Raw genomic sequence first — 13,396 nt, 5'->3', positions numbered from 1 at the left:
AGGATGTTGCCAGGACTGGAAAGTTGCAGCTATGGGGAAAGAATGAATAAGCTGGTCTCATTGGAACAGAGGAGAGACTTGACTGAAAATTGTGCGAGGAGCTGGATAGAGTGGATGGGAATGGCCGGTTTACTACAGCAGAGATGTCAGTGACAAGAGGATATGGTTGTAAGGTAAAAGCAAATTACTGCGATTGCTGGAAACTGATTCACGTGCACCTCCTTCAATCTGGTCTATTGCATCCACTGCTCCCAATGCAGTCTACTCTCCATTTGGATCGACTAAGACTGGGTGACCCCTTTGCAAAACACCTCCGGTCCGTCCGCAAGCAGGACCCAGACCTTCCTGTCGCTGCCATTTCACCTCACCGTCTGTCTCTTCCGTCCACATGTCCGTCCTTGTCCTGCTGCAATGTTCCAGTGAAGCCCAGCCCAAACTGGAGGAACAACACCTCATCTTCCCATTAGACACGTTACAGCCTTCCGGACTTAACATGGAGTTCAACAACTTCAGACTGTGAACTCTCTCCTCCACCTTCACACCATTTTTATTTCTAACAATTTATTTCTAACAATCGAAGATGTAACAAGCAAAGTGGATACTGGAGATCCTGTAGATGTTCTATACCTGGACATCCGGAAGTGATTTGATAAGGTGCCACATAGAAGGTTAATTCACAAGGTGAGATCACATGTGATTAGGGGTAATTCTCTAGCTTGGATAGAAAACTGGCTGACAGACAAGAGACAGAGGGATAAATGGGTCTTTTTCTGGCTGGCAAGATGTAACGAGTGGGGGTGCCACAGGATTCAGTCCTTGGGCCTCAACTATTTACAATCTACATTAACAACTTGGATACAGGGATAAAAGGTTCTATGGCCAAATTTGCAGTTGACACAAAAATATGTGGGACAGTAAGTTGCAATGAGCAAATAAGAGCCTTACAAATGGATATAGATAGGTTAGGAGAATGGGCCAAAATGTGGCAGATGGAGTTTAACGTGGATAAGTGTGAGATCATGCATTTTGGTCAGAAAAATGGAATGGCAACTTAATACCTAAACGGGAAGAGACTTTGGGGTGCTCCGATGCAGAGGGATCTGGGTGTCCTCGGACATGAGTCACAGAAAACTAGTACGCAGGTGCAGCAGGTAATAAAGAAAGTGAATGGATTTTTGCCATCTATAGCTAAAGGAATTGAGTATAAAGGTAAGGAAGTGTTGTTGCAACTGTACACGGCATTGGTGAGACCGCACCTGGAGTATTGTGCACAGTTTTGGTCCTCTTATTTGAGGAAAGATGTAGTGACATTGGAGGCAGTTCAGAGGAGGTTCACTGGATTGATTCCAGAGATGGGGGTTTGACGCAAGAGGAGAGACTGAATAGTTTAGGCCGATACTCTCTAGAGTTTAGAAAAATGAGGGGAGATCAAATCAAGGTATACAAGATGCTAAAAGGTATGGACAAAGTAGACATGGAGCTGATGCTTCCTCTTGTGGGGTGTTCTAGAACCAGAGGTCCTAATCTTAGAATAAGAGGTAGCAAATTCAAAACAGTTTTGAGGAAAAACTACTTCTCCCAAAGGGTCGTGAATTTGTGGAATTTGCTACCACAGAGTGCGGTGCATTCTGGGACAGTGAGTAAATTTAAGGAGGAGTTAGACAGATTTTTAATTGGTCATGGGTTGAAGGGTTATGGGGAACGGGCAGGATAATGGAGTTGAGGCCTGGATGGGATCAGCCTTCATCACATTGAGGGTGTCTAGGCTCGGGAGGCTAAATCGCCGACTCCCGCTCCTAGGTCACGTGTTCTAGGGAGGAGATGCTCTGGCTGATTTCGCAATCCAGCTCATGGTTGGTCTGTAGCATCGTAGGTAACAGTTGAGGAACATATCAGCCATGATAGAATGGCAAAGCATGCTCAATGGGCCGAGTGGCCTAATCCTGCTCCTATATCTTACAAATCCAAAGCATTAAGGTCTATTTCAGCTGCCCCTCTGACCACTTTTTTTGCTTTAAACTTAACTCTTGCTCGATTTCAAAATAATATAACCAAGTCGACCCTCACTCCATTACAGACCCTCACTCCATTACAGACCCTCACTCCATTACAGACCCTCACAGAAACATAAAAACAACAAATATATCTCCCACCTCCCAGAAACTGAAATATCAGAATACAATTCTAGAGTGCAGGTTGGTACGTCATCATTACATATAAATTCTAAGCGAATAAAGGGAAGGAAGAGTCTGACAGGGCACAGCCACAAGAGGTCAGTGGATCAATGCAAGGTGATTGAAAAGGAAACCTTGCCACTACAATCAGGACACTGGTCATAATCACACTTATTCACATCAAGTTAATTAATCTTAAAACTTCAAACTTGAGAACTAAATAATAAAAAACAGCTCACCATGTGAGAGGGAAGCAACTTTGTCAGCCCAGAAGAGAGCACTCTGATACTGTTGCTGTAAGGAAGCAAAAGGAAAAACGATCATTACCCCGGTCACTGATAGAGTCAATCATGGCTGAGTGGGTAGAACTCGCCTGGGTGGAGGTTGCGGTTACAACTTATTAAAGACACTGGAGCACAATACCCCGGCTGTCATTCCCAATGCAGATACGCACTGTCAGAGGGTCAATACTGAGGGAGTGCCGCACTGTCAGAGGGTCAGTACTGAGGGAGTGCCGCACTGTCAGAGGGTCAGTACTGAGGGAGTGCCGCACTGTCAGAGGGTCAGTACTGAGGGAGTGCTGCACTGCCAGAGGGTCAGTACTGAGGGAGTGCTGCACTGCCAGAGGGTCAGTACTGAGGGAGTGCTGCACTGTCAGAGGGTCAGTACTGAGGGAGTGCTGCACTGTCAGAGGGTCAGTACTGAGGGAGTGCTGCACTGTCAGAGGGTGAGTACTGAGGGAGTGCCGCACTGTCAGAGGGTCAGTACTGAGGGAGTGCTGCACTGTCAGAGGGTGAGTACTGAGGGAGTGCCGCACTGTCAGAGTGTCAGTACTGAGGGAGTGCTGCACTGTCAGAGGGGCAGTACTGAGGGAGTGCTGCACTGTCAGAGGGTCAGTACTGAGGGAGTGCTGCACTGTCAGAGGGTCAGTACTGAGGGAGTGCCGCACTGTCAGGGGGTCAGGACTGAGGGAGTGTCGCACTGTCAGAGGGTCAGTACTGAGGGAGTGCGGCACTGTCAGAGGGTCAGTACTGAGGGAGTGCTGCACTGTCAGAGGGTCAGTACTGAGGGAGTGCCGCACTGTCAGAGGGTCAATGCTGAGGGAGTGCCGCACTGTCAGAGTGTCAGTACTGAGGGAGTGCCGCACTGTCAGAGGGTCAATACTGAAAGAGTGCCGCACTGTCAGAGGGTCAGTACTGAGGGAGCGCCGCACTGTCAGAGGGTCAGTACTGAGGGAGTGCCGCACTGTCAGAGGGTCAGTACTGAGGGAGTGCCGCACTGTCAGAGGGTCAGTACTGAGGGAGTGCCGCACTGTCAGAGGGTCAGTACTGAGGGAGTGCCGCACTGTCAGAGGGTCAGTACTGAGGGAGTGCCGCACTGTCGGAGGGTCAGTGTTGAGGGAGTGCCGCACTGTCAGAGGGTCAGTGGTGAGGGAGTGCCGCACTGTCAGAGGGTCAGTACTGAGGGAGTGCTGCACTGTCAGGGTCAGTACTGAGGGAGTGCCGCACTGTCAGAGGGTCAGTACTGAGGGAGTGCCGCACTGTCAGAGGGTCAGTACTGAGGGAGTGCTGCACTGTCAGGGTCAGTACTGAGGGAGTGCTGCACTGTCTGAGGGTCAGTACTGAGGGAGTGCTGCATTGTCAGAGGGTCAGTACTGAGGGAGTGCCGCACTGTCAGAGGGTCAGTACTGAGGGAGTGCTGCATTGTCAGAGGGTCAGTACTGAGGGAGTGCTGCACTGTCAGAGGGTCAGTACTGAGGGAGTGCCGCACTGTCAGGGTCAGTACTGAGGGAGTGCCGCACTGTCAGAGGGTCAGTACTGAGGGAGTGCTGCACTGTCAGAGGGTCAGTACTGAGGGAGTGCTGCACTGTCAGAGGGTCAGTACTGAGGGAGTGCCGCACTGTCAGGGTCAGTACTGAGGGAGTGCTGCACTGTCTGAGGGTCAGTACTGAGGGAGTGCTGCATTGTCAGAGGGTCAGTACTGAGGGAGTGCCGCACTGTCAGAGGGTCAGTACTGAGGGAGTGCTGCACTGTCAGAGGGTCAGTACTGAGGGAGTGCTACACTGTCAGAGGGTCAGTGCTGAGGGAGTGCTGCACTGTCAGAGGGTCAGTACTGAGGGAGTGCTGCACTGTCAGAGGCTCAGTACTGAGGGAGTGCTGCACTGGCAGAGGGTCAGTACTGAGGGAGTGCCGCACTGTCAGAGGGTCAGTACTGAGGGAGTGCCGCACTGTCAGAGGGTCAGTACTGAGGGAGTGCCGCACTGTCAGAGGGTCAGAACTGAGGGGGTGCCGCACTGTCAGAGGGTCAGTACTGAGGGAGTGTTGCACTGTCAGAGGGTCAGTACTGAGGGAGTGCCGCACTGTCAGAGGGTCAGTACTGAGGGAGTGCCGCACTGTCAGAGGGTCAGAACTGAGGGGGTGCCGCACTGTCAGAGGGTCAGTACTGAGGGAGGGCCGCACTGTCAGAGGGTCAGTACTGAGGGAGTGCTGCACTGTCAGAGGGTCAGTACTGAGGGAGTGCCGCACTGTCAGAGGGTCAGAACTGAGGGGGTGCCGCACTGTCAGAGGGTCAGTACTGAGGGAGTGTTGCACTGTCAGAGGGTCAGTACTGAGGGAGTGCCGCACTGTCAGAGGGTCAGTACTGAGGGAGTGCCGCACTGTCAGAGGGTCAGAACTGAGGGGGTGCCGCACTGTCAGAGGGTCAGTACTGAGGGAGTGCCGCACTGTCAGAGGGTCAGTACTGAGGGAGTGCTGCACTGTCAGAGGGTCAGTACTGAGGGAGTGCCGCACTGTCAGAGGGTCAGAACTGAGGGGGTGCCGCACTGTCAGAGGGTCAGTACTGAGGGAGTGCCGCACTGTCAGAGGGTCAGTACTGAGGGAGTGCCGCACGGTGGGGGATAGGGTTGGGGGGCACCTGGTCCAGGTAGAGTCGGACCCGCCGCCGCAGCCGCTCCCGGTCCGGTTTCTGTTTCTGACTCATTGTCGCCGCTTCTCCCCGCGCCGCGCCGCGCCGCCACTTCCGGTCCGTCGGCGACCCCTTCCCCCGGAGCCCCGCGCCGCCACTTCCGGTCCGTCGGCGACCCCTTCCCCGCGGCCGGGAGAAACCCCCCCCCCCCGGAGATGGGGGACCTTCTCCAGTTTCACAATATTTTTATTTGCGACGTTTGTCACAGAAACCGTTACCCCCCCCCCCCCCACACACACAGCCCCCCTCCCCCCCACACACACAGCCCCCCTCCCCCCCACACACACAGCCCCCCTCCCCCCCACACACACAGCCCCCCTCCCCCCCACACACACAGCCCCCCTCCCCCCCACACACACAGCCCCCCTCCCCCCCACACACACAGCCCCCCTCCCCCCCACACACACAGCCCCCCCTCCTCCCCCCCTCCCCCCACAGCCCCCCCCTCCCCCCCACAGCCCCCCCCTCCCCCCACAGCCCCCCCCCTCCCCCCACAGCCCCCCCCTCCTCCCCCCCTCCCCCCACAGCCCCCCCTCCCCCCACAGCCCCCCCCCTCCCCCCACAGCCCCCCCCCTCCCCCCACAGCCCCCCCCTCCCCCCCAGCCCCCCCTCCTCCCCCCACAGCCCCCCCCTCCTCCCCCCACAGCCCCCCCCCTCCTCCCCCCACAGCCCCCCCCCTCCTCCCCCCACAGCCCCCCCTCCTCCCCCCTCCCCCCACAGCCCCCTCCTCCCCCCACAGCCCCCCCCCTCCTCCCCCCACAGCCCCCCCCTCCTCCCCCCCTCCCCCCACAGCCCCCCCTCCCCCCACAGCCCCCCCCCTCCCCCCACAGCCCCCCCCCTCCTCCCCCCACAGCCCCCCCCTCCTCCCCCCCTCCCCCCACAGCCCCCCCTCCCCCCACAGCCCCCCTCCTCCCCACACAGCCCCCCCCTCCTCCCCACACAGCCCCCCCCTCCTCCTCACACAGCCCCCTCCCTCCTCCCCACACAGCCCCCCTCCTCCCCACACAGCCCCCCCCTCCCCACACAGCCCCCCCCTCCCCACACAGCCCCCCCTCCCCCACACCCCCCCTCCCCCCCACACAGCCCCCCCTCCCCCCCACACAGCCCCCCCCTCCCCCCCACACAGCCCCCCCTCCCCCCCACACAGCCCCCCTCCCCCCCACACAGCCCCCCCTCCCCCCCACACAGCCCCCCCCTCCCCCCCACACAGCCCCCCCCTCCCCCCACACAGCCCCCCCTCCCCCCACACAGCCCCCCCCCTCCCCCCCCACACAGCCCCCCCCTCCCCCACACAGCCCCCCCCCCACACAGCCACCCCCTCCCCCCCAGCCACCCCCTCCCCCCCACACAGCCCCCCCCTCCCCCCCACACAGCCCCCCCTCCCCCCACACAGCCCCCCCCTCCCCCCCACACAGCCCCCCCCTCCCCCCCACACAGCCCCCCCTCCCCCCCACACAGCCCCCCCTCCCTCCCCACATAGCCCCCCCTCCCTCCCCACACAGCCCTCCCCTCCCCACACAGCCCCCCCCCACACAGCCCCCCCCCCACACAGCCCCCCCCCCACACAGCCCCCCCCACACAGCCCCCCCCCTCCCTCCCCACACAGCCCCCCCTCCTCCCCCCACACCGTCCCCCCCTCCTCCCCCCACAGCCCCCCCTCCTCCCCCCACAGCCCCCCCTCCTCCCCCCCTCCCCCCACAGCCCCCCCCCTCCCCCCACAGCCCCCCCCCTCCTCCCCACACAGCCCCCCCCTCCTCCCCACACAGCCCCCCCCTCCTCCCCACACAGCCCCCCCTCCCCACGCAACCCCCCCCTCCCCACGCAACCCCCCCTCCCCACGCAACCCCCCCCTCCCCACGCAACCCCCCCCTCCCCACGCAACCCCCCCACACACACAGCCCCCCCACACACACTTCCCCCCCCCACACACACAGCCCACCCCCACACACACAACCCCCCCCTCCTCCCCACACAGCCCCCCCCTCCTCACACAGCCCCCCCCTCCTCACACAGCCCCCCCCTCCTCACACAGCCCCCCCTCCTCCCCACAGCCCCCCTCCTCCCCACACAGCCCCCCCTCCCCCCACAGCCCTCCCCTCCCCCACAGCCCCCCCTCCCCCCACAGCCCCCCCCCCTCCCTCCACACAGCCCCCCCTCCTCCCCACACAGCCCCCCCTCCTCCCCACACAGCCCTCCCCTCCTCCCCACACAGCCCCCCCTCCTCCCCATGCAACCCCCCCTCCTCCCCACGCAACCCCCCCCTCCCCACGCAACCCCCCCCTCCCCACGCAACCCCCCCCCCTCCCCACGCAACCCCCCCTCCCCACGCAACCCCCCCTCCCCACGCAACCCCCCTCCCCACGCAACCCCCACCCTCCCCACGCAACCCCCACCCTCCCCACGCAACCCCTCCCACACACACAGCCCCCCCCACACACACAGCCCCCCCACACACACACTACCCCCCCCCCCACACACACTGCCCCCCCCCACACACACTGCCCCCCCCACACACTGCCCCCCCCCACACACACAGCCCCCCCCACACACACAGCCCCCCCCTCCTCCCCACACAGCCCCCCCTCCTCCCCACACAGCCCCCCCCCTCCTCCCCACACAGCCCCCCCCCTCCTCCCCACACAGCCCCCCCTCCCCACACAGCCCCCTCCTCCCCACACAGCCCCCCCCTCCTCCCCACACAGCCCCCCCTTCCTCCCCATACAGCCCCCCCTCCTCCCCATACAGCCCCCCCTCCTCCCCACACAGCCCCCCCCCCCTCCTCCCCACACAGCCCCCCCCCACACAGCCCCCCCTCCTCCCCACACAGCCCCCCCCCCTCCTCCCCACACAGCCCCCCCTCCTCCCCACACAGCCCCCCCCCCTCCCCACACCAGCCCCCCCCTCCTCCCCACACAGCCCCCCCCTCCTCCTCACACAGCCCCCCCTCCTCCCCACACAGCCCCCCCTCCTCCCCACACAGCCCCCCCCCTCCCCACACAGCCCCCCCCTCCCCACACAGCCCCCCCCCTCCCCACACAGCCCCCCCTCCTCCCCACACAGCCCCCCCTCCTCCCCACACAGCCCCCCCTCCTCCCCACACACCCCCTCCTCCCCACACCCCCCCCTCCTCCCCACACCCCCCCCTCCTCCCCACACCCCCCCCTCCTCCCCACACCCCCCCCCTCCTCCCCACACCCCCCCCTCCTCCCCACACCTCCCCCTCCTCCCCACACAGCCCCCCCCCTCCTCCCCACACAGCCCCCCCCTCCTCCCCACACAGCCCCCCCCCTCCTCCCCACACAGCCCCCCCCCTCCTCCCCACACAGCCCCCCCCTCCTCCCCACGCAGCCCCCCCCCTCCTCCCCACGCAGCCCCCCCCCTCCTCCCCACGCAGCCCCTCCCCCCTCACACAGCCCCTCCCCCTCACACAGCCCCTCCCCCTCACACAGCCCCTCCCCCCTCACACAGCCCCTCCCCCTCACACAGCCCCTCCCCCTCACACAGCCCCTCCCCCTCACACAGCCCCCCCATTCAGGCCCCTCCCCATACAGCCCCCTCCCCACACAGCCCCCCTCCCCACACTGCCCTCCCTCCCCACACAGCCCCCCCCTCACACAGCCCCCCCACTCCACGCAGTCCCCCCTCACACAGCTCCCCCTCACACAGCCCCCCGCCCCACACAACCCCCCCTCCCCACACAGCCCCCCTCCCCACACAGCCCCCCTCCCCACACTGCCCCCCCTCCCCACACTGCCCCCCTCCCCACACTGCCCCCCCACACAGCCCCCCCTCCCCACACAACCCCCCTCCCCCACACACACAACCCCCCCCCCTCACCCTCAACTCCCTCACCCTCAGCACCATCGGCAAAGGATCTAATCGCCAGAGCACCGAGTAACGGGGAGAGCGGGCACCCCGCCTCGTCCCCCTCTATCGCCAGAGCAACGGGGAGAGCGGGCACCCCGCCTCGTCCCCCTCTATCGCCAGAGCAACGGGGAGAGCGGGCACCCCGCCTCGTCCCCCTCTATCGCCAGAGCAACGGGGAGAGCGGGCACCCTGCCTCGCCCCCCTCTATCGCCAGAGCAACGGGGAGAGCGGGCACCCCGCCTCGTCCCCCTCTATCGCCAGAGCAACGGGGAGAGCGGGCACCCTGCCTCGCCCCCCTCTATCGCCAGAGCAACGGGGAGAGCGGGCACCCTGCCTCGTCCCCCTCTATCGCCAGAGCAACGGGGAGAGCGGGCACCCTGCCTCGTCCCCCTCTATCGCCAGAGCAACGGGGAGAGCGGGCACCCCGCCTCGTCCCCCTCTATCGCCAGAGCAACGGGGAGAGCGGGCACCCTGGTGTAGCCAAAGTATCCCGAACTAATCCTGTTCGTCCGGACACTCGCCTTCGGCGCCTTGCACAACAACCAAACCCAACCCACAACCCCCTGCCCAAACCCGAACCATCCCAACACCTCCAACAGATATGCCCATTCAACTCAGTCAAACACCTTCTCTGCGTCCATTGCCTCTTCCAAGGGCATCACAATACCGTTGAGCAGCCTGCGTACATTTGCCGACAGAGGTCGTCTCTTCAAGGACCCCGTCCGGTCCTGTCCAATCACCCCCAACACAAAACTGTGTTGGTTTTGCGATGCCAGCACCTTTCCCAACAACTTTGCATCCACATTTAATCGCTAATTCGGACGGCATTTCAGGGCGCTGAGGACCCGGGTTCGATCCCGGCGCTGGGTCACTGTCCGTGTGGAGTTTGCACATTCTCCCCGTGTCTGCGTGGGTTTCACCCCCACAACCCAAAGATGTGCAGGCTAGGTGGATTGGCCACCTTAATTGGAAAAATAAGAATTGGGTACTCTCAATTTATTTTTTAAAAGTTATTCAGCCAGATCTAAGAGCCATTCTGAGGCCGGGGTGATGCTGCCGACTTCCAGCCCAGCAGAAGTCTAGTGGCCAGTGAGGCGAAGGCCAGAACGTCCCTCCCTTTCCCTGCCCAGGGCTCTGGGTGCTCTGACACCCAGAAGACCACAACAGAGGGGCACGGCTCCGACATGACTCCCACCGCATTCGACTCAGCTTCGAAGAAGGCCGCCCAGAACTCCCTGAGTCTGAGGCCTCATAGAATCTACAGTGCAGAAGGAGGCCATTCAGCCCATCGGGTCTGCACCGGCCCTTACAAAAGAGCACCCTACTGAAGCCCACGTAGCTACCCTACCCCCGTAAACCAGTAACCCCCACTTAACATTTTTTGGATACTAAGGGCAATTTACCATGGCCAATCCACCTAAGCTGCACATCTTTGGACTGTGGGAGGAAACCGGAGCACCCGGAGGAAACCCATGCACACTCAGGGAGAACGTGCGGACTCTGCACAGACGGTGACCCTGCGGGGAATCAAACCTGGGTCTCTGGAGCTGTGAAGCAGCTGTGCGAACCACTATGCTATCGTGCTGCCCAGGGCCAGAACATGTGGCTGAGGGTGGCTGGGCCCCCATGGAACCTCTCGCATTTGTCCTCCACCTCCAGGAAGAACCCGCTCCTGCGTGTCTTGGTGAGGTGTGCTCTGTGCATCACCTTGAGCTGCATCCGGCTTAGCCCGGTGCCGGACGAGGTGGAGTTGATCCTGTCCAGAGTCCTCCTCCGATCTCCATGCCCAGCTCCTCCTCCCAATTCTGTCTGGTATCGTCCAGTGGACTCCTGACCTTTTCTGTGAGCCTCCTTTATATGTCGCCGCATTTGTCGTCCCCCAACCAGTCCAGCCCCACCATCATGACCAGGCATGTGTGTGTGGGTTTCTGGGGAAATGCCTTTGTCTCCTTGCGGAGGCAGTAATGCAGCTGCAAATATCTGAGCTTGTTGCCTTTGGGGAGTTGGAGCTTCTCTGTGAGTTCCCCCAGAGTCGCCAGTCTGCCGTCCACCAACATGTCTTCATCCGTCAGCGTCCCTCTGTCCCCCCCCCCCCCGCCCCCCCGCAACACCCCAAAAGTAGTGCCCATCCCTGCCGGCGCGAACCTGTGGTTGTTGCAGCTGGGGGCAACCGTGGACACCTCGACCAGTTCAAAATGGCACCTGAATTGGTTCCACGTCTTTAAGGCGACGACTACCACTGGGCTCCTGGAGTGTGTGTGTGAGGGGGTAGGGAGGGGGAGTGGCACGGTGGCCAGTGCTTGGAGAGAGGTCCCCATGGAGGAGGCCTCCTCCATTCGGACCCAGTCCATCTCCAGCTGCCTTAGCCCCTCACCCTCTCCGTGCTGGCCGCGCAGTGGTAGAACACAAGATTGGGCAATGCCAGGCCTTCCACGTGCCGCCCTCGTTTTAGAATAGATTTCTGTACAGTGGATTGAACACGCTAAATTGCCCCCAATTTGGAAAAAAATGAATTGGGTACACTAAATGTTTTTTTTAATTCAATCTGTACCCTGTAATCGTCACAATCTCTGGAGCAGCCCCATTATGTTCCCCACTGAAATACTCGGCTCCGAAATATGCAACAACTAATCATCTGCATCTAAGGACACCCTATGTTCCACCCCCCGCCCCCCACCCCCTCACTGTCCCCTTCCACATCCCCAAGCTCAGTGGTCAAGGGCTCTATAGCCAAAGGAAACAGACGAGGGGACATACGACATCCCTGCCTCATACCCCGGTGCAATGTAAAGTACCCGGAGTTCCTAGCATTCGTGCGCACGCTCGCCATCGGCTCCGTATACAACAGCTGCACCCATACCACAACCTTCGGCCCAATCCCAAATTTCTACAGCAATGTGCAAACTCCACATGGACAGTGACCTGGGGCCGGGATTCAGAAAGGTGTCCTCAGCGGCGAAGTCCCAGTGCTAACCACTGCGCCACGTGCCACCTTCCTTGTCCTTCTTTAACAACAGCGAGATGGAAGCCTGCCAATTGATTGCGGCAAGACACTCCTACCCATCGCATCCTCAAACACCCACCATTAACGGCGCCAGCTTGTCCTTAGATTTCTTATAACATTCAACTGGGATAACACCTGGCCCTGCCTGCATCCCCCCAATCACCACCTTCATGTCCTCTTCTCCCACCGACTCCTCCAGCCCTGTCCTCTCCACCTCCCCCAACCTCGGACGCTCCAGCCCACCCAAAAACTCCCTCATCTCCCAGTCCTCCTCCGTTGGCTCCGGCCTACACAAGTCCCTATAAAACACCTCGAACACTTTATTAATCTGTACCGGAGCCACCACCAACTGCCCCACCTTGTCTCGCACCCAAACTATCTCCCTCACCGTGGCCACCCTCCGGAGCTGATCTGCCAACATACGCCTGCCTTCTCCCCATACTCATAGAACATTACAGCGCAGTACAGGCCCTTCGGCCCTCGATGTTGCGCCGACCTGTGAAACCACTCTAAAGCCCATCTACGCTATTCCCTTATCGTCCATATGTCTATCCAATGACCATTTGAATGTCCTGAGTGTTGGCGAGTCCACTACTGTTGCAGGCAGGGCATTCCACACCCTTACTACTCTCTGAGTAAAGAACCTACCTCTGACATCTGTCTTATATCTATCTCCCCTCAATTTAAAGCTATGTCCCCTCGTGCTAGACATCACCATCCGAGGAAAAAGGCTCTCACTGTCCACCCTATCCAATCCTCTGATCATCTTGTATGCCTCAATTAAGTCACCTCTTAACCTTCTTCTCTCGAACGAAAACAGCCTCAAGTCCCTCAGTATTTCCTCATAAGATCTTCCCTCCATACCAGGCAACATTCTGGTAAATCTCCTCTGCACCCTTTCCAATGCTTCCACATCCTTCCTATAATGCGGCAACCTGAATTGCATGCAATACTCCAAATGCGGCCGCACCAGAGTTTTGTACAGCTGCAACATGACCTCATGGCTCCGAAACTCAATCCCTCTACCAATAAAAGCTAACACACCGTACGCCTTCTTAACAACCCTCTCAACCTGGGTGGCAACTTTCAGGGATCTATGTACATGGACACCGAGATCTCTCTGCTCATCCACACTGCCAAGAATCTTACCATTAGCCCAGTATTCTGTCTTCATGTTATTCCTTCCACAATGAATCACCTCTCACTTTTCTGCATTAAACTCCATTTGCCACCTCTCAGCCCAGCGCTGCAGCTTATCTATGTCCCTCTGTAACTTGTAACATCCTTCCACACTGTCCACAACTCCACCGCCTTTAGTGTCATCTGCAAATTTACTCACCCATCCTTCTACGCCCTCCTCCAGGTCATTTATAAAAATGAAAAAAAG

At 60.3% G+C, this 13,396-nt stretch overlaps 1 protein-coding gene across 2 annotated transcripts in view; it reads right to left on the bottom strand.

The window, feature by feature from the left end:
- The window catches only part of cdc16 (cell division cycle 16 homolog (S. cerevisiae)), a 64,860-nt gene extending 59,663 nt beyond the window's left edge, over positions 1-5,197 (bottom strand). The window contains exons 1-2 of one of the 2 annotated variants that reach the window (XM_072476022.1): positions 5,088-5,197; positions 2,414-2,468 (exon numbers count right to left, since the gene is read on the bottom strand). In XM_072476022.1, coding sequence (XP_072332123.1) covers positions 2,414-2,468; positions 5,088-5,153 — 121 coding nt within the window. In that variant the 5' untranslated portion in view covers positions 5,154-5,197. Of the gene's footprint in view, positions 1-2,413; positions 2,469-5,087 lie in introns of those variants that run through there. The other variant, XM_072476023.1, reaches the window with a different exon arrangement.
- Positions 5,198-13,396: the final 8,199 nt, after the last annotated feature.

Source organism: Scyliorhinus torazame, chromosome 15 (assembly GCF_047496885.1).
Source record: "Scyliorhinus torazame isolate Kashiwa2021f chromosome 15, sScyTor2.1, whole genome shotgun sequence".
NCBI classification, from domain to species: domain Eukaryota; kingdom Metazoa; phylum Chordata; class Chondrichthyes; order Carcharhiniformes; family Scyliorhinidae; genus Scyliorhinus; species Scyliorhinus torazame.
Note: the sequence above shows the minus strand (reverse complement) of the source record. Positions and strands in the feature narration are given on the sequence as shown.